General features: G+C 42.9%; 1 protein-coding gene across 2 annotated transcripts in view; it reads right to left on the reverse strand.

The window, feature by feature from the left end:
• Positions 1-6,957: 6,957 nt before the first annotated feature.
• The window catches only part of LOC141113282 (protein-glutamine gamma-glutamyltransferase E-like), a 93,028-nt gene continuing 74,711 nt past the window's right edge, over positions 6,958-25,274 (reverse strand). Inside the window, exons 11-13 of one of the 2 annotated variants that reach the window (XM_073606314.1) lie at positions 18,380-18,537; positions 12,671-12,804; positions 6,958-8,482 (exon numbers count right to left, since the gene is read on the reverse strand). In XM_073606314.1, the coding sequence (XP_073462415.1) occupies positions 8,332-8,482; positions 12,671-12,804; positions 18,380-18,537 (443 nt within the window). In that variant the 3' untranslated portion in view covers positions 6,958-8,331. Of the gene's footprint in view, positions 8,483-11,632; positions 11,934-12,670; positions 12,805-18,379; positions 18,538-25,274 lie in introns of those variants that run through there. The other variant, XM_073606313.1, reaches the window with a different exon arrangement.

Consider the following 25,274-nt stretch of genomic DNA (forward strand, 5'->3'; position numbering starts at 1 on the left):
ACATCAGACGCCAGCGAGAGAGGCTGGGGTGCTCATTGCCTAGCGGAAGTGGCTCAAGGTTCCTGGGACTTCCCAGCGCGGAGATTGGTGTCAAATATCCTAGAGTTGCGGGCAGCCTTCCAGGCACTGCTGGCATTTCGTCATCTGATAGCGGGGACTTCCGTGTTACTCAGACTAGACAATACGACGGCAGTAGCCTATGTAAGGAAACAAGGGGGTACCAAGAGCCTGTCTCTGCTTCAAGAAGTGGAACCAATAATGGTCTGGGCCCAGAAGAATCTGGTCAACCTAACGGCAACCTATGTTCCAGGGATTCTCAATGTCCAAGCGGATTTTCTCTCACGAGTCCACCTGGACAACAACGAGTGGTCTCTCCACGAGGATGTGTTCAGATGGATTCTAACACTAGGGATCTCGCCAGAGGTCGATCTCTTCGCCTCCCCGTACAACAAAAAACTAACGAGGTACTACGCAAGGTTTCGAGATCCACAGGCCTACGGGATAGACGCACTGACAGAACGTTGGTGGTTCCACAGAGCCTATGCCTTCCCTCCGACACCTATCATCTTCCAGTTCCTGCGGAGGCTCAGGTGGGAGGAGGTGGAGATAATAGCCATCATTCCTTACTGGCCCAACAGGCCTTGGTTTCCTCTCCTATCACTCCTCAGCTTCCGGGAACCAGTTCCTCTTCCAGCCAGAACGGATCTACTCTTCCAAGGCACGATTCTCCATCCATGCCCAGCTCACCTACAGTTGAGGGCTTGGTTCTTGAGAGGGGTAGGTTGGAAGCACTAGGTTGCCCTAAGGAGGTTATTCCTACACTTCTGAATGCAAGAAGACAAAGCACTAACAAGGTGTATGAGCGTATTTGGACAAGGTTCTCGATCCATATGTCATCCAGGGCCAAGTCATGTGGCGCACCTGCAGTCCAGGACATTTTGAGCTTCCTCCAATCAGGCTTGGATTTGCCCTTATCTGTCAGCTCGTTGCGAGTACAGGTTTCAGCGATCTCAGCCTTTACTGGGGTGTCCTGGGCCAGACATGCCCTTATTCAACAATTCTTCAAAGGAGCAATTAGAATGAGACCTCAAAGGAAACCCAGGTTCCCTAAATGGGATCTACCTCTAGTTCTTGAGTTCTTTTCTCAACTCGTTAAACCACTGTCTGTTAGAGATCTTACTATCAAGACTGCCTTTTTAATTGCCATCACCTCAGCCAAGAGGGTGTCCGAGATCCAGGCATTAGGGTCAAAAGAACCTTTCTTAACCTTCTTTCCAGACAGAGTGACTCTAATTCCAATGCTAGGGTCAAACCCTAAGGTCACCTCTATCTTTCACGAGAATCAAGAGATCTCACTTCCTACCTTTAGAACTGCCGGAAGTCTGGAAACACATCCACTCGATGTTGGTGTCTCCTTGAAGCAATATCTAGAAGTAACGGCTCCCTTCCGTCAATCCGATTATCTTTTTGTGTCGTTCTACGGGAGGAACAAGGGGCTCCGAGCCTCAGTCAGATCCATTGCTGCATGGATTGTACAAGCGATCCAATGGGCATATAGAGAGAAGGGCCTGGCTCCTCCAGAAGCGGTGACAGCGCACTCGACTAGAAGTCTTTCGACCTCGTGGGCAGCTTCTCGTCACGTCTCGCCTGAAGTGATTTGCAGGGCGGCTTCTTGGTCATCGATCCATACCTTCATGTCCCACTATTGTGTTGAGCCAGCTGCTCTATCCTCAGTTGATTTTGGTGTTAAAGTACTGTCGGTGGACGGTATTAAATAAATCTTTGTTTTCTTCAGCATTTTGCCCACCCGGGTGTGTACGGCGAGTTATTTCCCACACGTAGGCTGCCATGGAGTCTGTCAGGAAAACGGAAAATTCCTATCAAAATACTTACCGTAATTTTCCTTTCCTGATGGACTCCATGGCAGCAGGAGTTCCCTCCCAAATGACTGGAGTAGGCTAGTTATCGAACACGGCTGCTGGTGAGGAGCAAAGATTTATGGGAGTAGTGTCCTATAGGGTAGTAGAGGCGGGACTAAACCCACACGTAGGCTGCCATGGAGTCCATCAGGAAAGGAAAATTACGGTAAGTATTTTGATAGGAATTTTCCGTTTTTAACACATTTTGGGTTTTTTTTGGAGTATGGGACAATGTGCCTGACTGCATGGCCTGTTTTCAATGTGTGACTGAGTTTTTAGATTCTCTGGCTTCTTTGTGGCTGTTGACTTTTTATACTTAACTACCCCACTGAGTTGAGGTTATTGCTGGCCCTGACATATGCTGGGGGCTATAATTGTTGGCCTCAATGGAACTTTTACTTCACAATCTCTTCAGTGTACCTCCAGGCTCTTTTTAGCCTATACAAAGAGGGAAAGGTGGCACACTACAAGCTATAGATCGGGAAAAATCACTCATATTTGGCCACACACATTTTAGCCACACCCACCCTTTGGCCACGCCCACACATGCAAATTTTGCGGCGCGTGCCACTTGAGCACCCTCGCTTTTTCTTCCAGCACCTGCACAGCACCCCCAAAAAATTTGGGCTGGAGCCGCCCCTGACTGTATGACATCTCAGATGATGAAAACAGGGATATTAACACCAAACATCAGGCTCAATCCTTGGCAATGAAAATTAAATCATTCAAATTAATTTGTTCCATTGTCATTTGGTATGAATTATTATCAAAGGTGAACGTAATCAGCAAAATACTGCAGCAAACAACATTAAACCTATCGGGCTGTGTACAGGAACTGGAAAAGTTGATCAAGCACTTGGTGGAATACAGATCTGATGAAGGCTTTGAGAATGTGCTATCTGATGCCAAAGAAATAGCTGAAAAGCTTGATTGTGAAGCGCAATTTCCTGATGCCGTTACAATTAGACCTCCACAGAGAAAAAAGATGTTTGACTATGAACATGAAGATGAGTCTCTTGAAGACCCAGCACAATATTTTAAAGTGAATTTTTTCTTTGCCGTTTTGGACATATCCATCCAGTCCATAAATGAGAGATTCACGCTACTTGAGAGCCACTGTGACACATTTGCGTTTTTAAATGAAATCCCAAAACTTGTAATGGACAGAAATGATATATTGAAGTGTTGCATGGATCTGCAAAACAAGTTAACTGACAGCCAGTTATCCTACTCTGACATTAGTGGAATAGATCTGGACACCATTAGACCTTTTCTAACTCAGGAGATGACAGTCACCAACATCTTGCAGTATCTAGTGGAGAATTACATGACCAACACATTCCCTAACCTTTCTATTTCACTGAGAATATTGATGACACTTCCTGTAAGTGTAGCTGCTGGGGAACGTTCATTTTCAAAACTAAAGCTGATAAAAAATTATCTCCGTTCCACAATGTCCCAGGCAAGACTTTCCAACTTATCCATAATATCCATTGAAAAATCCTTCTGTGAAGACTTGGATATACATGATGTGATTAGAAATTTTGCTGTTGCCAAGGCTCGAAGAGTTAGTTTTGTTTGATTAAATAATCAAACAATGTGTACACACTGCATCCTTCCCTAGTGTCTCACAACTGGAAGGTAATGTACCAAACAATTTTGGGAGACTGCAGATGTGTTTTTGCAAAATTTTGCTGGGTTTGGATGTTTTTATTAAGAAAAAGCTTGCCACTCTACCCCAATACCCAGACATATGAATAATACAGGAGATTATTGTCACATGTAGCACACAGCCAGATATTCCTGCAGCTCCTTTAATGTTCCTGTAGGCCTCTTGGCAGCCTCCCTGACCAGTTTTCTTCTCGTCTTTTCATCAATTTTGGAGTGACGTCCAGTTCTTGGTAATGTCACTGCTGTGCCGTATTTTTCTACACTTGATGATGACTGTCTTCACTGTGTTCCATGGTATATCTAATGCCTTGGAAATTCATTTGTACCCTTCTCCTGACTAATACCTTTTAACAACGAGATCCCTCTGAGGACCATGGCTTTTGCTGTAGGATGCGACTAAGAAAATGTCAGGAAAGAACAGCTGAACTTTATTTGGGGTTAATCAGAGCACTCCAAGGCTAGGTTCACATCTATGCTGCTGCGTTTGATGCATTTTTCAGGCACATTTTGCACTTTTAAACACTTGTTTTTGCATGCAGTTTTCATGCATTTTGCAGTTTTTTTTCTCTTTAAACACACTGTATATGGGTGGTTGCTAAGGAGGATGGGAAGCCAGCCGCTTTAACTTTATTTAATTGATATTTGCGCTGTTTTGTGATTGTATGCATTATGCAAATCTGTTATTTGCACTTTAGTGATTGTATTTATTGAAAATGTAAAAAGTACAGAATCAATCTATCTTGCATATTTTACATCTGTATTTATATATTTTCTGCTACCTCATTTTCTGTTCAAAAGTTTAATATTGTTCAGTTCATATTTATATTCCAAGTTTTTTTTTCTGGTACACTTTTTGATTTACATGTAGTTGACACAGAATTGTCAATAAATAAAACATTTATTTTGACTTGTCAAAGCCGTTAACCAAGTTATTGTCAAAGCAAAGTGGTGGGGCTTACAGATGGAGAGGTGGAGTTGTTGCCATAGAAACATTAGTAAAGGGGAGGAGTTAGTAAGATGACCACGCCCATGTGGGGGCGCCAGAAATATTTCTGCACCCAGGCGCCTGTGACCCCAGGATCGGCCCTGCGTGGACTACTACCTCCAAAAGTGCGGGGCCTCTATGGGAGCCAAGTTTTCCCCATTCCCAGCCAATCTCTACATGGGATGGTGGGAGAGGTCCCACATTTTTGGACCAGGTAGTCCCCGTTAGAAAGATACCATGTTTTACGGTTGCTAAATAGACGACTTTTTGTGGTGTCAGGGCAGGATAGAAATCTAGACAATTGGTTATACTACTTGAATGACAAAAATCTGAATTTACAATTTTAGCTCAGGACAAATAGAATTTTTGGATGTTCTGTTGATGAGCGATGGTGACAGGATAGCCTCTAGTCTCTATAGAAAGCCTTCCGCGGGTAATGATCTTGCGCAGTAATGAACTGTTTATTGTCACATACAATAAAATATATGCAATAGTGATGCACCAAAATAAAGTTCAAATGGTGTGCAAAAATAGTCTTGATGATTAAAGGGGTTGTAAAGTTATTTTTTTTTTTTTTTAAAAATAACAAACATGTTATACTTACCTTCACTGTGCAGCTCGTTCTGCACAGAGTGGCCCCGAACCTGGTCTTCTGGGGTCCCTCGGCGGCTGTTTCAGCTCCTCCCCGCAAGCATTTACCACCTTCATGCGAGCTCCCTCTCACGGTGGTGAGTGCTTGCGGGAGCGCTCCCGTGATACAGCCGGCGGCCATAGCCGCTCGCTGTATCACTCGGCCCCGCCCCCCGGCACGCCGCGTCATCGGATGTGATTGACAGCAGCGCGAGCCAATGGCTGCGCTGCTTTCAATCCATCCACTGCAGCCAATCAGCGACCAGGCTGAGCTGCAATGAAGCTGACGAGGATGAGGAGCGAAGATTCGAGGCGTCAGGTAAGTAAAACGGGGGGGGCTGGGGGCGGCGGTACTGTCAAAAGTTTTTTCACCTTAATGCATAGAATGCATTAAGGTGAAAAAATTTTTACCTTTACAACCCCTTTAAACTATCTGCAATAAATAATATTCATTCAGTGTCTTCACACAATTGCTATGTGCTCCCAGAACTCTCACCGCCAAACAATGTATATCCAGCCTCAAAGATATGGGAATATCCAGCCTTTAGGCTCCAAGCCACAGGATACAATAAATCACCACAGATGATGTGTCATCAGCTTCTCAAGACACATATAGTAACACTGCCTCTGATGATATCCACATAGGATGAAACATGTCAGGCTGGCCGATGCAAGCACGCTGTGAGCCGCGGACCATTTTCTTTCTGTGATGATGTACATTTTATACTTATAAGTAGACTACAATAAATGCCTATGTTTTACCTATACGGGCTTCACTATTATTGCTCTCTTCCTACTGGGTTATCCTGCTGGTGACTGCATAATCCATTCATCTTCCCATGTGAACCTTGATGTCCTGATGATATGTGACTACCTGGCTTTTCCCATTTTCTGGCTGTCTGTGATCTAGTGTGTCATTCAGAGTTACTGTTGAGCCTTGGCATCATATGATTACATCGCATGCTTTTCATATTTTTCTGGTAAGCAGATTGGCAGCAGGTGGGTGTGGTGTGCTTTCTTTGTGCACACTGAAGTTTGGTGGAGGCTTCACGTCATTTCTACGCTTCAAAAAGTTTTTATGGACTATTATATTCACTTGCTAACTTTGTTTTCAATTTAGCGCTGCATTTTGACTTTTTTTAATACTGTGGAGTAGATGTGACCCCCGGCCAGGAGCAACATCATCACCCACCCCCCAGGACTGGAGGAAGCCGTGGAGGAAGAGAGGACCTGTCCTGCTGCTGCTGAGCACTGAGTCTGCCGAGCAAGCTGAGGTGAGAGACCCTGACACCCCCACAGGATCAATCATCCCATCCCATCCCATACTGTCCCATTTCACACTGTAATTTCTTGTTTTTTAATTTTTTGCTTTTCAAGCTCGTGTTTTATTGTCCAAACGTTGTGTTAATGTTTAAACACTGATTTTGTTGGAAGTACCAATAAATATAGCCTTATTGATAATTTGGATTTTTATTCTCGTGTGTGATTGTGTAGACAGGGCCCCAGTGCACTGTATTGCCCGGGGGGCTATAATGCTCTTAAGATGGCACTGATCAGCCGTTCTATCATTTAATAATATCTCTCTGACAAATATACAACATGTTGACTTGTATTACAATGGGAATGCAGTAGCCCAGTAGAGTAGCTCTCGAGCTATGTATATATCGTATTTTATGTATTTTAACTGGATAAGAATAATTCTTTTAGGGTGAGTGCTCTATTTGCATGGTATACCTAAAGTACAGCCAAAACTTATTTTTTTAATATATGTATTTTTATTAAATTCTACAAAATTTAACAAAGTAACAGGTTTACAAAGTCATTTCAGCAAAGACAATAATGGTCATAGTAGATCAAGATAAAGATACAATAAAAGCAGAACATTGGCAAAGCATACAGTCTGCTGGTGAGCAACAATTATGAGAAATCTACAAAATGGTCTGCTCGGGAAGCAATAAAATCCAAATGTCAGCTGCAGGATGTTCCAGCATGGTTTCTTCTTTGAGCTGAGATAACAACATGTAACCAGGGGAAGAAGGTAATGGAAGGAGGAGCAAGGAGAAGGGAAAAGGTTTAAAGAAAAAAAAACTAGGGACAGAACATAGCAAACCCAGAAAATAATACAAAGTATGTCAACCTGTAAGTCATCGTGAAATATAACAAATCAAATTCTATCTTTTAGTTAATTTTTTACATTTTGGATGGAGTGGGAAAGGATTAGAACCCTATCAATATTGCTGTGTCCCCCCTGGGAAGATTCACCCTCTTTATTTGTGATTATTGGCACTGGTACAGAATGCAACAGGAAATCCAAAATGTTACAGTAGATGACTAGAAATCTTCCAACACGGATATCTCTTCTGGTAACAATTGCCTAAACAGGAATTTCCTTCACTTTGTAGAGATTTTATCTTACTCCCTACTTTCTATACATGAAATGAAACACAGACAGTAAAGAATAAACTGAAAAAAGGATTTGCTTTACATACGCTAAATACCTTTTTAATGTCATACTCAGACTTTGTGACATTCCTTTAAAGCAGAGCTTCACCCAAAAGGGGAAACTCTGCTTGTCAGCCCCTCCACCCCCCCACCGCTGCCACATATGGCACCTTTTGGGGGGGAGCGAGTATCTCCGCCCCCCTTTTCCTTGTCCCGCAGCCATCCCATTCACAAAGCGCACTGCTCACTGCTGGTTTCACTTGGAGATGGCGGCGACTGAAAAATTGGCTTGGGTGAAGACACCACTGGATTCCTGGACAGGTAGGTGTCCTAATTTTAAAAGTCAGCAACTACAATATTTGTAGCTGCTGACTTTAAATTTTTTCTGCAGGAGCCTGGAGCTCCTCTTTAAGAATATCTATGTGTTCTATTCTTGGGACATTCCAATACTTGTCTGTTATCATTCACTTTTTAACTTGTAGAGTTAGCATACTGTAGATTACTTTTAAAGTAAAGATACAACTTTTTTTTTAATAAATTAAATAGGCTTTCATTTATTTGGATATAAATGCAAATGACAAAATGCCTAAAAATCTTTTTGCATGGTGATGTTTCCATGCACCAACAACAAATGAGGCTTCTAAATTAGGTTTATTTTCTCTTCCCTCAGGCAGTTATGGCTTTTTATGATGAAGCCACTGGAACGGTTTGAAAGCCCTTCACATTTTGAAACGTCAAAGAGGATAAATCCGCTAGGAGACATCTGTCACCTTCTCTGTGTGGGGTCATCTCGAACTGAATTGTAATCCTCTGATTTGGTTTCATACTTGGTACACTAGAAGAAAAAAAGACGTTTATTAGTAAGTTGTGGGAAGTATGTAACTGTTTATGTAGATATACAGAAAGGCAGGCAAATGGGTGGAAATATTGTATTGCAGTAATTCTTTAGCATACATGTTTCTCTATTCCTATGTAGGTAGATAGAAATAGATAGATAGATAGATAGATAGATAGATAGATAGATAGATAGATAGATAGATAGATAGATAGATAGATAGATACTAAAACTTAGGCTGTATAATTTGTACCTAAGGTGTAATAGCACACTTTGGTATTATGCAAACTCCTTAATGTCCAAAGATCATTGTAGCCTAGATGCCCAGGCTAAATTCAGTTGTGTTTCTATCTGCTGGTTAACTTTAAAGGAAGAGTTCACCTTTAGTAACCCATATTTGGGGTGTAACATGTCACTAAATTACCTGCCGCCAATCCGAATGACCCCCCTATTGTGAAAGCCGGCGGGGGATCCTCTCCGTGCCCCCGCGCTGTCACAATTCTAAAATAGTGTGGCTGTGTTCCGCCCACACAGCTGCGTCATCCATTCACAGAGTTCTGAGTGAACTACAACTACCGTCAGCCCTTGCGGCAGACCATTTGTAGTTCTCAATAAACTCTAAGGGTGCTGGTAAATACCAGTGGCAGCTGGTGCTCAATATTTTGGGGAGGGGCATCAAACCAATGCCAACCCCCTCATGCAGGAGATGGACGGGAATTCAGCAATGCCCCCTCCGCGGGAGACGGACGGTAATGACACGTTCCCCCCCCCCCCCCCCCGTGGGGGATGGACGGGAATGCAGCGGTAATCAGAGGCCTCCTTACCTTAGGAAGGAGGCAGATCAGGCAGAGATGGATCCGGGCTATAGCTCCTCACTTCGGGGCCCGAAGAATCCATGGCCAATCAGGTCCCAGGAACTGCTTCCTGATTGGCTGGGAGAAGAGTCAGGAAGACAACAGCGAATAATAATTCGATATTGTCACATATCCTCAGCAGGGTTATCATGAATTGGAATGTTGATCTACAGATTGTGGGCAGAAAGTGGTTCAGGTACCCAAGTTTTGGGCATGCAGAGAGCAAGCAAATCTTCTCTATGCGACAATGTATCTGTGCTGCAGCAACCTATCACCTTATTTGCAAAAACAGTACACCTCGCCAAGACAGCAAAAAACTGACAACCAGAAGAACCTGGGAAGAAGATGCTTGTGTTAACAAGGGAGGAGAGGAGCCTGTACCTGAAAAACAGGTTAGCATTGCTACTCCAATGCCCTGTACACAAGAGTAGCAATGCTAACAACAATCCGACAACAAAACTGTGGATTTTTTTCCGAAGGATGTTGGCTCAAACTTGTCTTGCAAACACGCGGTCACACAAATGTTGTTGTAAATTCCGAACGTCAAGAACGCAGTGACGTACAACCATAGGTGTGCGCAGCCTATTGCATTAGGGTGTGCACCCCAAAGCTCAAGCACACATGCATGCATGTGTCGGTATGTGTACTGACTACATTGTGGTTACCTTCTCCTTGTAGGCTGAAGTCTGTCCCACACTGTAGGCTGTGTTTAGCCCTCCCTCTCCTGCCTGCTCTAGCTGCCAGCACCTTCTGTTCTAAAGTCAAATAAGGCATGCTGGTTAAGGGGGCTGTGCAGTGTCGTTACCATTGGCTAAGGAGGCAGCAGAGACATGGAGCAACTGTAGCCTCTGGCTTTTTACAGACACTACATGGTTGGCAACCTTGGTGATTAGGGTGTGCCCAGACACACCTGGCACACCCCCTGCGCACGCCTATGCCTACAACACGTACGACGAGCCGAGAAAAATGAAGTTCAATAGCCAGTGCAGCTCTTCTGCTTGATTCTGAGCATGCGTGGACTTTTGTGCGTCGGACTTATCTACACACGATCGGAATTTCCGACAATAAGTTTTGTTGTTGGAAAATTTGAGAACCTGCTCTCAAACATTTGTTGGTGGAAATTCCGACAACAAATGTTCTATGGAGCACACACACGGTCGGGCTTTTCGACAACAAGCTCACATCCAACATTTGTTGTCGGAAAATCCTATCGTGTGTACAGGGCATAACGCTAACTTCTCTGCTACTTTCCTTTTAAAATGTTTGTTCTTTATTTACTTTTATAACCTTTTCTTTCTTTCTTTTTACAGGTTTACTTTGTAGCTTAGAAGTAGGACCAGAATTATACATTCACAAAATACATTTTCATTTTACTATATAGTCCTTTCAATATATAATATTTTCTTATGTAGTTAGACACGTTTCCATCATCAAACTAAAATCAAATGTGATTTACTTTCTAGAACATTATCTATTATTTAGAACATTCAAAGGATTTTTTTTTATCTGTCACAATTATTTTGCTAGTTCCCTAATAGAGAGAAGGTACAGTATTATGAGCAGATATCCCATGGGAAAGCCAGCATATTCTTTTAATGTGCTTATGAAATATGCTCCTCCTGGGTATGACTATATAATTTTGCCATTTAAAACTTGTTTGTTCTTGATGGTTCAATTTTTCTTTATTAGTCAACTGTCACAGCACATATTTATACTATATTATCTTGGCATGGATATCTCTGGGGCTCATGTGTATCATTTTGTTTATTGAACAGTTTTTTTTTCTCATCATTTTAAAAGATTTACTTTAAAGCTCTTTTGGCCCTACTTCTCCTGTGGGTCAAAGGGGGTGCACTTAGTTCTGCACTCCTGTGATTTAGCCAACAGTGGGTTTTCTGCTGTCTTTTAATATCACAGACGTCACGGAGCTGGTCCAGACTCTGCAGGGATCCTGACAATATCAGGATTTGCCCAGATTACAGCTGGCTCAGCCTCTCAGCGCAACACCAAGAGCCTGAGTCGGAGGGTTCTGCCCCTTCCACAGCCAGACAGTGTAGAGTCTGCAGGGGACAGTGTGTTTGTATTTTGGTTTCCCACACTTCTCTTTTGAAGTTGAACTCCTGAATCAATCAACTGATGTTGTTAAATTGGAATTCCATCTAATTTGTACTCTATGATTAAACTATAGTAGGGAGCAAAATATATCATATGGAAGAACGGATGCAATGTCTCTATTGCTAGTATTTCATGTGGAATTAAAAGGAGTGTGCAGCTGTCTTTTTTTTGCTTGCAACCAAAGAGGTGACAAGACCTAGAATTTTTCCTGCACCCTTGGCTTAAAGGATAAGTTCACCTTTGGGAACACCACGTTACATGTTTCACACGTTTTTAGGGTGGAACATGTAACATGTTCCCAATCCTGAAGCTGCTCCCCGATCCCTGTACTCCCTGTGACAGCAGGTCGCAGATCTTCCTGTCTTTGTAAAACTGCCTGCCTGTACCTTGAGTCTTGCATGGCTCCCGCAACCTGCTGATCGTGGGTGCAATGCTTTCCTTGCTCCTTCGAGAAAAAAAATTGTAAATGCATTTTTTTGTATCTGCAAAAAAAAAATTGCATTTATTACTCTTTTTAAAAAAAGTGAACTTATCCTTTAAATGTGTATGGAGTCCTTTCAGTTTTTGGTGTAAGTAGAGAAAGGTTAGCAGTAAGCAATGTCAGGTTTGTATTTCTTTCTCTCAGAGTACTCCATACTTGTCCTGATGATCACTGTCACCGGGTCAAAACATGAGGAGAAACCCAAAATGTTACAATTGACAAAAAAGAAATCGTCCAAGAAAATATCTGTTCTGCTGAAAACTTTCACTTTTTGCAACTCTTCCTGATTTTGGGGAGATTTCTTACTTCCTGGGACAAGTCCTCTGGGACAAGAATTGATAAGCAATCTCTCTACTTAGGAGGCAGACAGCCTCTAACCTTTTGTGGACTGCTTTTATAGCTTCCGGAGTCACCAGCACCACCAAATGCTAATTCATTTGTCCAGTCAGAAGAAGCGCTGAACCAAAAGATGGATCCCATCTTACGTATAGCAAAGGCGTGTTAAGCACAAAACTAGCTAAACAAAATTCTAACTTCTTTAAACTGAAAAAACAGTTCGGCATATGGTAGACCACTTTTATAATAGGCCATATCTGAAAACTGTCCTGTCCATTCAGTACAGGCTAAATAGCCTACCATGCCTGGCATTGGTCAAGATAGTGAAAAAAACTGCTTTAAGCTATGATAGTGCATATTACTTACATTTTATATAATATTTCAAATAATATTTATACTCACTTGATAAATACTTGGTCACGCAAAAGGCCACTCCCCTCTACAATCAAAATACTGTCCGGGACATGCTCTTTGATTGGGTTAGTAAATATGCAATCCACACGTGCAGTTTTTTTAAATTTGACATCGTCGATAGGCTATAAATAAAATACATATACAATCTGTATTATTATTAGTATTATTATTATTAGTAGTAATAATAGTGGTAGTAGTTTTAATATGCAAAATAATATGTATAAATTAAAGTGTATGTTAACCCTAATAATGAACTTGTCTTTGGTTCCTTTCAGCCTGTTAAGATTACTATTCAGAGCTTTTTGTTATATCCGTGGCAGGTGATCCTGCCAGAATCTTGTGAAATGATAACTTCCTGTGCTGCACTCTTACATTAAGTTTACACTAGCATCAAAAGCAGACATTTCATCTGCGTTTTTGAAGCTTATCGAACGCCTGTCAATGCTCTGTGTTACTTACATGTATTGAAGCAAACAGTGTTGTTGTTATGGTTGCATTTGTGGTGTGTTGCACCAAAATTTATCTCACAAGAAGCATGCGCCTGGCTTTACTGCTCCCCAAATGCCTCCATTAACGTCAATGTAAATGCTCTGCAAACTCACCACAAATTACCCTATGGTGCTTACGGTGCATTTGAGATGCTATTAGAAAGCTTTACTAGCCAAGATGATTGTAAAATAATTTATACAAAAGAAAACCAACACAAAAGAAGAACCTGGAAACATCTAAAATGCATACAGAATGCATCACCAATGAATAGTAACATGATAGGCACATTAATGGGCATCCATGGTATCTAAAATTTCAAAGAATGTCTGAACGAGCCCTTATGAGTTATCATTGTTCCCATCTTTCTCTCTGTGGACTACAGTACACTTTCCCTCTCTGTAATGGAGATGGGGAGAGGGAGAAGTTATCAGAAGTTATTAGTCCTGTGCTAAGGTGACAATGCTGCTACTCCATATATAAAGTACAGTAAAACCTTGGATTGAGAGTAACTTGGTCTGGGAGTGTTTTGCAAGACAAGCATTTTTTTTTTATTATTTTGACTTGATAAACAAGCAATGTCTTGATATATAAGTAACGTCATCCCTTCCATGCTGCGCTTAAAGCCTCGCTTTCAGATCGTTCTACTGCAGGGTCGTCTTCCCGGTCACAATTGCAGACTGACAGCAGTGACAGTTGGCAGCTTTATCTACGCATGCCTGCATACATGTGCGTACTCGGCTTTCCGGGGTTATACCGGGATGATGCCCGCAGCTGCAGGCATCTTCCCGGTACCGTTGTTTAGAGCGGGCGATCGGCTATCCGAGTATAACAACCGATGAGGCTAAAAGCCGCTCAGCTGTTATTCCAGAGGAGCGGGAGGGGACATCCCACCTCCCGCCGCCTCCCGCTGCTCTTACCGGGCCTCCCGTTCGATCAGAGACCAATCGGCTGCCTCCGGCGGCTGGGGGTGAGCTGGAACGAAGCCGTGGGTGGCTTCGTTCCAGCCTCCTAATCGTAAACACGGAAGCGACGTCATGACGTCACTTCCCGTTTACTCGGCTGCCAATGGCGCCGGTTTTAAAAAAATACACAGTATTCAGAATCACCGTTTTCGGCGATCTGAATACTTTGAATTGCAAAGGAGGGATCGGGGGTCTTTTAGACCCCGATCCCTCCATAAAGAGTACCTGTCACCACCTAATACTGTGACAAGGGATGTTTACATTCCTTGTGACAGCAATAAAAGTCATCAAAAAAAAATTTTTTTTAAACACAATTTATAAATATTAAAATAAATAAGAAAAAAAAAATTTTTAAAGCTCCCCCGTCCCTGCGAGCTCGCGCAGCAAAGAAAACGCATACGGAAGTCACGCCCGCATATGTAAACGGTGTTCAAATCACACATGTGAGGTATCGCCGTGATCGTCAGAGCGAGAGCAATAATTCTAGCCCTAGACTTCCTCTGTAACTCTAACCTGGTAACCATAAAAAAAATTTAAAGCGTCACCTATGAAAATTCTTAGGTACCGTAGTTGGTCGCCATTCCATGAGTGCGTGCAATTATAAAACGTGACATGTTTGGTATCTATTTACTCGGCGTAACATCATCTTTCACATTATACAAAAAAATTGGGGTAACTTTACTGTTTGAATTTTTAAAAATTCATGAAAGTGTCCCCTTTTCCCAGATATTTGCGTTTAAAACACCGCTGCACAAATACTGTGTGATATAAAATATTGCAACAATCTCCAAATCTCCATTTTATTCTCTAGATTCTCTGCTAAAAAATATATATAATGTTTGGGGGTTCTAAGTAATTTTCTAGCAAAAAATACGGATTTTAACTTGTAAACACCAAATTTCAAAAATAATTTGGTGTTTACCGGTCCTTAAGTGGTTTAACCCTTTCATGACTAAGCCTATTTTTGAAATTTGGTGTTTACAAGTTAAAATCCGTATTTTTTGCTAGAAAATTACTTAGAACCCCCAAACATTATATATATTTTTTTAGCAGAGAATCTAGAGAATAAAATGGCGATTGTTGCAATATTTTTTATCACACGGTATTTGTGCAGCGGTGTTTTAAACGCAAATTTTTGGAAAAGTGACACTTTCATGAATTTTAAAAAATCCAAACAGTAAAGTTACCCCAATTTTTTTGTATAATGTGAAAGATGATGTTACGCCGAGTAAATAGATACCAAACATGTCACCCTTTATAATTGCACGCACTCGTGGAATGGCGACGAACTACGGTACCTATGAATTTCCATAGGCGACGCTTTAAAAATTTTTTACGGTTACCAGGTTTGAGCTATAGAGGAGGTCTAGGGCTAGAATTATTGCTCTCGCTCTGACGATCGCGGCAATACCTCACATGTGTGGTATGAACACCGTTTACATATGCGGGCGTGACTTCCGTATGCGTTTTCTTCGCTGCGCGAGCTCGCGGGGACAGGGGCACTTTAAAAATTTTTTCTTTTTTTTTTTATTTATTTTATTTATTTTTGTACCTTATAAATTGTGTTTAAAAAAAATTTTTTTTTTTTTACTTTTATTGCTGTCACAAGCAATGTAAACATCCCTTGTGACAGTAATAGGTGGTGACAGGTACTCTTTATGGAGGGATGGGGGGGTCTAAAAGACCCCCATCCCTCCCTTACACTTCAAAGTATTCAGATCACCGAAAACGGCGATTCTGAATACTGTGTACGCCATTGGCAGCCGAGTAAACGGGAAGTGACGTCATGACGTCGCTTCCGCGTTTACATTGAGAAGGCTGGAACGAAGCCGCTCACAGCTTCGTTCCAGCCCGCCCCCAGCCGCCGAATGGACACCGGGCCTCCCGATCGCACGGGAGGCCCGGTAACAGCGGCGGGAGGCGGCGGGAGGGGGGGGGATGTCCCCTCCCGCTCCTCCGGTATAACAGCCGAGCGGCTTTTAGCCGCATCGGTTGTTATACACGGGTAGCCGATCGCCCACTGTAAACAACGGTAAAGCCGAGTACGCATATCTGCGTACGGTCGGCGGGAAGGGGTTAAGTTATGGTTAAAATGTGCCATTGTTACAGATGATCAAAATTCTACCTATACAAACACCTAAAAAGGTAAATGGTGTCGCACAGAGGCGTTGGCCTAAGAACTATGCAGGCAGTATGAAATAGGAGGTCTACTGCTGCAGCCCGAGGAACCCCTAGCAACCTCAGGAGGAACCCTAGTTGAGAATGGCTGCTCTACATGATCCAATCCCACTCTCAGCACTATGTTGGTTTGTATTGGAGCTTGCACAGAGTTAATGACCTCATCCCTTAATGGAGATTGGTTTTCACTGTTTGGGAAAATACATTATGTGGGTATAGTGCCTTTTTCCCTTCCTCTCTGCTTTTTCTCCCTCTTCCTTCCTTCCTCTCAGTATAGAAAACGAAGAGGCTCATTTATAAGAGTGAACTGATATGGCTATGTGCTCCTCGTTATACTTCGCAGATTGCATACTACAGCGTCCCATTGATAAAATTTGGGTCACGGTATGCACCCTATGGAATCCTATGCAGCAGAGAAAACTCTGTAATTAGAGAAGAGCTGATCAGATGAGTAAGAGGTCATGTGTATTCCATACTCATACTCTTGGACCTTTCTGCTGCCTTTGATACAGTTGACCACCCCCTCCTCCTCAAAGAACTCAATTTGCTTGGTCTCCATGGCTGCACTCTCCGTTGGTTCCAATCTTACCTATCTCATTGCACCTCCAGTGTCACTTACAACTCCACCTCCTCTTCTCCAACTCCTCTTACCGTTGGGTTCCCCCAAGGTACTGTCCTTGGACCTCTACTATTCTCGATCTACACGTCCTCCCTGGGTCAGCTGATAGCCTCCCATGGCTTTCACTACCATTTATATGCTGATGACACCCAAATCTATCTCTCTGCCCCTCAGCTCACCCCATCAGTCTCCTCATGCATCACTGATCAAATCACAATCATATCAACCCGGATGTCAATCCACTTCCTCAAACTGAATCTAAAACTGAGCTCTTAATATTTACTCCCCCACGTACCCCCTCCCCGGACTTCTCTGTCAAGATCAATGGCACATCTATAAGCCCATCCCCACATGCCAGGGTGCTAGGGGTAACCTTAGACTCTGAACTGTCCTTTCAGGCCCACATACAATCCCTGTCCAAATCATGCCGCCTTAGCCTCCGCAACATTTCCAGAATACGCCCCTTTTTAACTAATGACACCACCAAGCTTCTAATTCGTTCCCTGGTCATCTCTCGCCTCGATTACTGCAACTCCCTCCTCATTGGATTACCTTTACATAGACTATCCTCCCTTCAGTCTATATTGAATGCCGCTGCAAGACTCATCCACCTTACCAACCATTCAGTTTCCTCCACCCCTCTCTGCCAATCCCTCCACTGGCTTCCACTCACCCAACGAATAAAATTCAAAGTACTAACAATAATTTACAAAGCCATCTATAACTCTGCCCCCAGCTACATCACTAACCTAGTCCCAAAATACCAACCAAGCCGCTCTCTTCGGTCATCCCAAGAACTCCTACTCTCTAGCTCCCTTGTCACCTCCTCCCATGCTTGCCTCCAGGATTTCTCCAGAGCTTCTCCCATCCTTTGGAACTCCCTACCCCAATCTGTCCGACTGTCTCCTAATCTATCCATCTTTAGGCGATCCCTGAAAACCCTTCTCTTCAAAGAAGCCTATCCTGCTTCTAACTACTGTAACTCTGTTTTACTTCCTACATCAGCTCATCCCCCCACAGCTATTACCTTTTGTATCAATTGAACCTTCCTTTTTAGATTGTAAGCTCTAATGAGCAGGGCCCTCTGATTCCTCTTGTATCAAATTGTAATGTAACTGTAATGTCTGCCATCATGTTGTAGAGCGCTGCGCAAACTGTTGGCACTATATAAAACCTGTATAATAATAATATAATAATAATAATGTGACTGCACTCTCTTGCTGGCTTTCTTCTTTCTTCTACTTCTGTTCATTAATATTGCAAAAGTCAGGAGCCAGAGGAGGCAATGCAATGTTGTATCGCACACCGCTATTTTATAAATGCACAAACGTTTTTTGTTTTGTTAAATCAGTGGTATGACCCATGGTATGGCCATACCTCTGTTTTGTAACTAGACCCCTTATTGTACCTCTGGACATTGGAGTGCAGTAAGAAGATTGTGAGTCCTACCCTTATCAGCAGTGCTGGATTCCTCAGCGTAGTCACTGTTTGTACTAGCAAGTTGCCTCCCTTTTCCTCGGTACACACAGCTACAACTTGAATCATGTTGTCTGCAGTTATGGCATCTCTATAAACAACATATGGTAATTTCATCTCAAGACTTTTCTCTGGAAAACAAGTACATAAAGAAAGGTTATGAAAAGGCATCAAAGCACAACAAAATATGGTTTCACATTCAGGCTGAAAAAACAGGAAAATTGAATTCAAATACTTACCGTAATTTTCCTTTCCTGACGAGCTCCATGGCAGCACAGCTGGGTATAGGCTCCACCCCCATGCCTCCAGGACTTAACTCATATAAATTTGAGCCCACCTACAGCCTCGGCCTTCTGTAACTAGTCCTACCAAGCTGAGTGAGATCTGTGCTGCCATGGAGCTTGTCAGGAAAGGAAAATTATGGTAAGTATTTGAATTCAATTTTCCATTTTTCTGACGGCTCCATGTCAGCACAGCTGGGAACTAACTAGCCAAAACAGCGGAGGGATAATGCTACACACTCCTCAATTCTGACTAAAAAAACAGAAGCCAGGATGCCTCTGCCAAACTCAACTGTCATTAAGCTATGAATATTAATATTTTGGTGCCCACGTAGCTGCCTTGCAGAAGGTTTCAGACACTCGGCCTGCTGCCACTCACAAGGTCGAGACCCTTCTAGTGAAGGGTGCCGTGATTCTCCTGGCACGGCCAACCCTTTCAACTTGTAGGCCAAGGAGATGAGCTTTACCAACCAAGAGTCAATAATCTTGCTGTAAGCCATAAAATCATTATGTGTTCCACCTGGAATGACAAACAGATGCTCCGACTTCCTGATGGCAGAAATCACATTGATTAAACATTTTAAAGCTTGGCCCATATCCAATGGGCTAATTTCTTGAGTACTCCACAAAAGGAAAGTAGGAGGACAACCTCTTGTGTGATATGGACTCTGAAGGTCAGCTCAGGCACAAAATTTGAGCATTGGCATGAGTACCACCCTGTCTGGGAAGTACGCGAGTATGGGTTCTTTAAACTCCAAGGCCACCAATGCTGACTCTATTCTGGCTGATGTTATTGCCACCGGTAAAGCGGTGATGCAATAAAGTCCAACATCAATGGGAGATCCCATTTTGGAAACAATTCGAGGTTTCAACCAAATTGCATCTTGAAAAACAGTATAATTATGTGTTGGATGCCCACTGTATGCCGGTGAAAGCAGAGATAGCCGAAATGTGTGCCTATAGCATACTTATGCATAGACCTAAATCAAGCCATGCCTGCAGGCATTTCAGAACAGACTTATGAAGGGGCCAGCATAAAATCTTGATCAGCAATAATACTGGGAATTTATGCCATATTCTACTATAGGCATGGTTAGCGCAGTCCTTTCTTGTTTTCGTAAGAGTATTTACAATCTTCACAGAGCATTCAAATCCATTAGCCTCTGCCTCGCTAGACCCAGGCCATCAGCCTGAGCCTGCCGGATGCTGGATGAATGGGACTTTGGAGAAGATTTGATCTTACATACAGAGGGAGTCAATCCTTGACACTTATAAGGATGAGCGAAGGGTACCAAGGCCCCTTCGACAAATCTGGGATCATCATCACTGTCACCTTCCCCCGCCACAGCCTCAGCTGGAAGCTGAGAATCAGAAGGAACAGCAGTAAAAAAATAAGCTGTCTTGGAGATCCACTCTGCTGTCAGCACCTCCACCCTGATTGCTTGCAGATTCTGGGCCCTGGAATGGAACTTCAGCAACTTGGTGTTGACTGGGGATGTGAGCAGTCTACCTCTGGAAGAAAAATACCAAGCTCTGTTAGTTCTCGAAAGACTCGCAGTAGTCTGGACCATTCATTGTCGTCCAGACTTGTTCTGGACAAATAGTTTGCCTGAAGATTCTTCTGACCAGGCACATAGGCCGCAGATAGCTGCAGATTGACTTGGACAGACATTAGAGAAACCTTCTTCAGAAGGCAGAGACTGAGCCTTGTTTCCAGATGTAGGCCACAGTCGTTGAGCTGTCCAACTTTACAAGGACAGGCTTACCCTGAAACATTGCAGATGATTTAGTTTCTTCATCCCTAAGTTTAGGCCACTGGTCCCGGAGCAAGAGTTAAACTGACCCTACCTGAGCTGCTGGAGCGAGGCGATTTCTATGGCTCAATCTGAGATGTGAAGGATGAAAGATCTCCAAATATGGCTTAAAATGCTTGCCTTAATGGACCACATATCAGTCACCAAAGCTGTACCTATGTCCACAGAGGAGCCACATAGTGCCCATAAGGCATGTATGGGTGGCACAATCCCAAAATAACAGAAAGCATCCTGACATGGAACTCTTTACTGACTTCTTGGTTTATGCGTTGGATTCCCAGTTTTTCCTGGACTCCCAGCCAGAAATGCAGAAGCTAAGCTCTCTGGAGTGAGAGTGAGCATGGAAACTGACTCTTGAGTTTTTCGGTCTCCTTTAACTTAGCAGACATTCATCTTGAAGCAGGAAGCCAAAGTGACCAATATTAAATTTAGGCTTGACCTTCTACGATCAAAAAAAAATGCAGTGATAGCGTTTGTCCTTGAAGGCCACAACATCTTCTAATGGTAAAGTCATGTATGTGGCCAATCCCACAAGGGACACACACTGACCAGAGGGGTGATCCCAACCCCTGGACATCTTTCAGTTCAAAAGGGCATAACTTTGACATCCTGCTGTGACTACATACTCCAATCTTTTAGAACAAGCACTTGATCCATCCAACATAAGGACATTGTCAAGCTGTCCTCTGGAGGTACTTCAAATATTTCCAAAGCTTCACTTCTACTCAAAGGCATTTCACCAACCTTACCAATCTGGACAAAGGTCATCCTCATCTTCCTGTTCAGAAGAGACTGAAGAGGATTGATTGGCTTGAGAAGGCCCTAAATAGAAGACTTGACGTTGCCAAAAAAAGCTGGCCCTTTCAGAAGATGAATTCAGCAATTCCTTTACAGTGTCTTGACCATATGCTTAATTGTGACAACTTGGTCACCATCATCTTAATCACAGCCTGCCTGAACAAAGTAGGAATCACATGCTTATTGACCTCTACTTGGGAAGAAGCTGACAAGGGTTAATTTGCCTGAGGAGGTTCTGAGACTACTCATTGGCACCATATATGATCCCTTCACAGAGTGAGTAGAAAATACTCCTTTAGAGTGTATTGACCACATGCTTAATGAATGTGACAACCGGTTAGGTGTTCTTGTCATCTTTATCCTAGGTTGCTTGAACAAGGTAACATTCTTGCAGTCATGTTCTTCTGTCTTCTCTTTGGAAGAATCTGAAGCAGATTGTTTGCCTGGGAAGGCTTGGAGACTGCACGGTAACTCTTTCACAGGGTGAGTGAAAACACTCCTTAAGCCCGGGTTCACACCTATGCGAATTAGATGCGGCTTACACCGCATCTAATTCGCAGGACATTTTAAAATACATTCATATGAATGTATCTGGTTCACATATGTGCGTTGCATTCGCACTGCGCATTGCACAAAAAACGTGTGCGTTTTTTGGGCATTGCGGTGCGAACTACAAGCCTATTATCTCCTATGGGAACGCATCTGATTCGCAGATGCATTGAATCCGTTGAACAGGAGATTTTTATCTCCCCAGTGAAACCTGAGCTTCAATTCGCACCGCACATGTGTGAAACCAGGCTTAGAGTGTATTGACCACAGGCTAGGCAGCTTCTCATTGCCAGAGCAGATAACCCTTTCAAAGGGTGAGAAGAAACCACTCCTTTAGAGTGTATTGACAATGTGTTTATTGAATGTGACATCCTATTAGGTGTCATCCTTATCCCTGGCTGCTTGAGCCAGTGGGATACATATTGTCATGTCCATCCGGAAATTTGGAAAATGGTCTGTTTTACCTGGTATGGCTAGGCAGCTTCTCATTGCCAAAGCAGATAACCCTTTCAAAGGGTGATAAGAAACCACTCCTTTAGAGTGTGTTGCCAGTGTGTTTATTGAATGTGACATCCTATTAGATGTTATCCTTATCCCTGGCTGCTTGAGCCAGTGGGATACATACTGTCATGCCCATCCATGTATTCCTCTTCTAGAGTCTGAAGAGGGATGTTTGCTTGGGAAAGCTATGAGACTGTTCCTTGACAAATAATTTAACCCCTTCACATGGTAAGTAGGAATAACTCCTTTAAGTGTATTGGCCACTTGTTTAATAAATAAGACAACCTGTTAGGTATCATCATCCTCATCTCTGGTTGCTTAATCAAAGGAAGATTCACACAGTCATGTTCATTCACGTCTTCTTTATTGAAGAGCCTGAAGAGGGCTATTTGTTCTGAGACTGGTAATGACCAATAGATAACCTTTCCACAGGGTTTTGCATGCCAATTAACAAACCAGCCCATAAAAATAAATAAATGCAGTCAAATAGTTTGCTTAGTAACAAACCTTAAGGAGTTAACCACTGCTAGATGGAGGCTGAAGCCTCCATCTACAGCCCTGATTCACCAGGTGGTTAATGATCTAAATATTGCCCTGCCAGGAATCAGGACATAATGAAAAAATTTGTTCAGAACAGCAACAAAAAGGTAGGAATTTGCAACAGAATTACACTAATATTCTGCAATGTACACAAACCAAAGGAATTGTAGTCCTCATAAACATGCTTCTCCCCCTTTTTTTTGATGAAAAACTGGAGAGCACATAGAAATATAAAAGGATATCCCATACCTCAACAGGCCAGGTGACTCCTCTACCACCTCTGGAAATGCTGGTCTTTTGAGGGGGTTGGCATAATGGCACAACAGTAAAGCAAACATGAGAAGCCACCAACAGGTTATTGCCATGTGTGAACAGACAAAGTGTTACTTTGTGTACCTGTTATGCAGAGTACTCCCTGTGGAGGAGCTCAGGCTATGCATACTGGCTGCAGGGAGCAAGGCACAACAATGCCCAGCAATGCAGCATTCATTTGGATACAAAGCATTTTTCTAATTTAGCTCACCCATCCTCCGTCATCCGACCATAAACAGCTGCACAGTGTGGGTACGCTGGGGGACACTGCCAACACCTCTGCCCACTTTACATGGACACAGCGGACCCAGACAAGGATGTTAGCTCTGATAAAAGCCACCCTGAGGACCAGCAGCAGGGCTCCCTGGATTATGGGTAATTTAGCTGAGACACCAAGGACTGCATCCAGCCTAATAATCCACACGCATGCATGGACGTGACGGCCAACCAGGTAGAGGAGCACACCTAGGTCCTGCGCATAGGAGGAAAAAAGAAGACCGCCGAGGCTGCAGGTTGGCTCAAATTTATATAAGTATAGTCCTGGAGGCATGGGGGGCGGAGCCTATACCCAGCTGTGCTGACATGGAGCCGTCAGGAAAGTACAGGTTCATCAAGTTCAATAAATAGAAGAAGCCCACAGAGTAAGGCTAAAGACCCATCTAAAGCATGGTCTAGTTTGCTCCAACAAGGGAAAAACGTCATACATGTTTCTCTAGTAAACGCGCTCAACCTATGACCACAGATTACTGAATCAACATACTACAGCACATGTGTCAAACACAAGGCCAATGGGCCGAATCCAGCCCGCCAGACCATTTCATGTGGTCCTCACACCCAGGCCTTTATTTAGACTGGAAGGTGGCAGAACTGTGTTCCTCCCCTACCGGATCTCACCCTGCACTCCCCAATCACCACTGTCACTTGTAAACAAAGAAGCCTTCTGTGTTTACAAGGACAGATTTATTTTCAGCAGTTCTCACAGATCCCTGCCTGCCATGCACCCACAGTGGGGACAAGGGAGATGCAGATGTAGAAGGAGTGTGAAATGGGGTATCACATGGTAAGCTACAATGTGATCCCCATCTGTGCCCAACCAAAGATCTCCCTGCAAGTGAGAGAGAGAGAGGTGGAGCCGACTCCATTTCCAGGAGGTACTAGAGCTGGGCTGGATAGGTGAGGTACCCCTGAAACTGCACTCTAAACATAGCTCATCCCTGAACTCCACATATAACACACTCCTGGTATTTATTGCCACTTTAAGATCCTCCCACTGTTGGCCACACACATGGTTGAGTTCCTGCACCTATTCTCTGTGGAAAAAAAACTGGATAAATTTAAAAAGTCCTACAGATACAACCGGACCTTTTAAGGGCAACCATAATTCTGATGCGGCCTACAATGAAATTGAGTTTGACACCCCTGCAATTAGTACTTATAAACATTAATGATGAGTTACATTTAAAAGCACATCCAGACTTTTTTTTTTTAAAGCAGAACTTTCAGAACTCGGTCATCTGAAAAAATACACTTTGAGAACGTCTTCCACCAACACTGCAAGTGTTAAAAACTAAGTTCACCTTTGGAACATGTTTTCATTTTTTCACAGATTCCTAAGAATAAGTAAACTACCAATACAGTCTTCCACTGTGGCAGATGGATTTGTAATTTCAGTGACCTGCAGGGGTGCTAATGAGCGCTCTCATAGTCCACTGACATCCTCAAACAGAAAGCCTGTATGGAGGTATGGGCTGAAAGCTGGAGGACATGTCCCATATCACACCTGTCATCTACTGTAGACATGTGCGGTTTGTTTCGTTACGAATTGAAATTCAAATGAATTTTCGTATTACAATAGTACCGAATTTAAACGAATCCTAAATAACGAAAAAAAATTCGGATAAAATTTGAATTCAAATCTCTTTGGAATACTTTTTGAATACTTTAATTCAAATCGTTTTTAAATTCGAATTCAAAAAGTTTTCCAATACTAATAGTTTTCAAATTCGAATAGTTTTTGAATATGAATAGTTTTCTAATTCGACTAGTTTTTGAATTCGACTCCTTTTTGAATTT

Source organism: Aquarana catesbeiana, linkage group LG12 (assembly GCF_042186555.1).
Source record: "Aquarana catesbeiana isolate 2022-GZ linkage group LG12, ASM4218655v1, whole genome shotgun sequence".
NCBI lineage: Eukaryota > Metazoa > Chordata > Amphibia > Anura > Ranidae > Aquarana > Aquarana catesbeiana.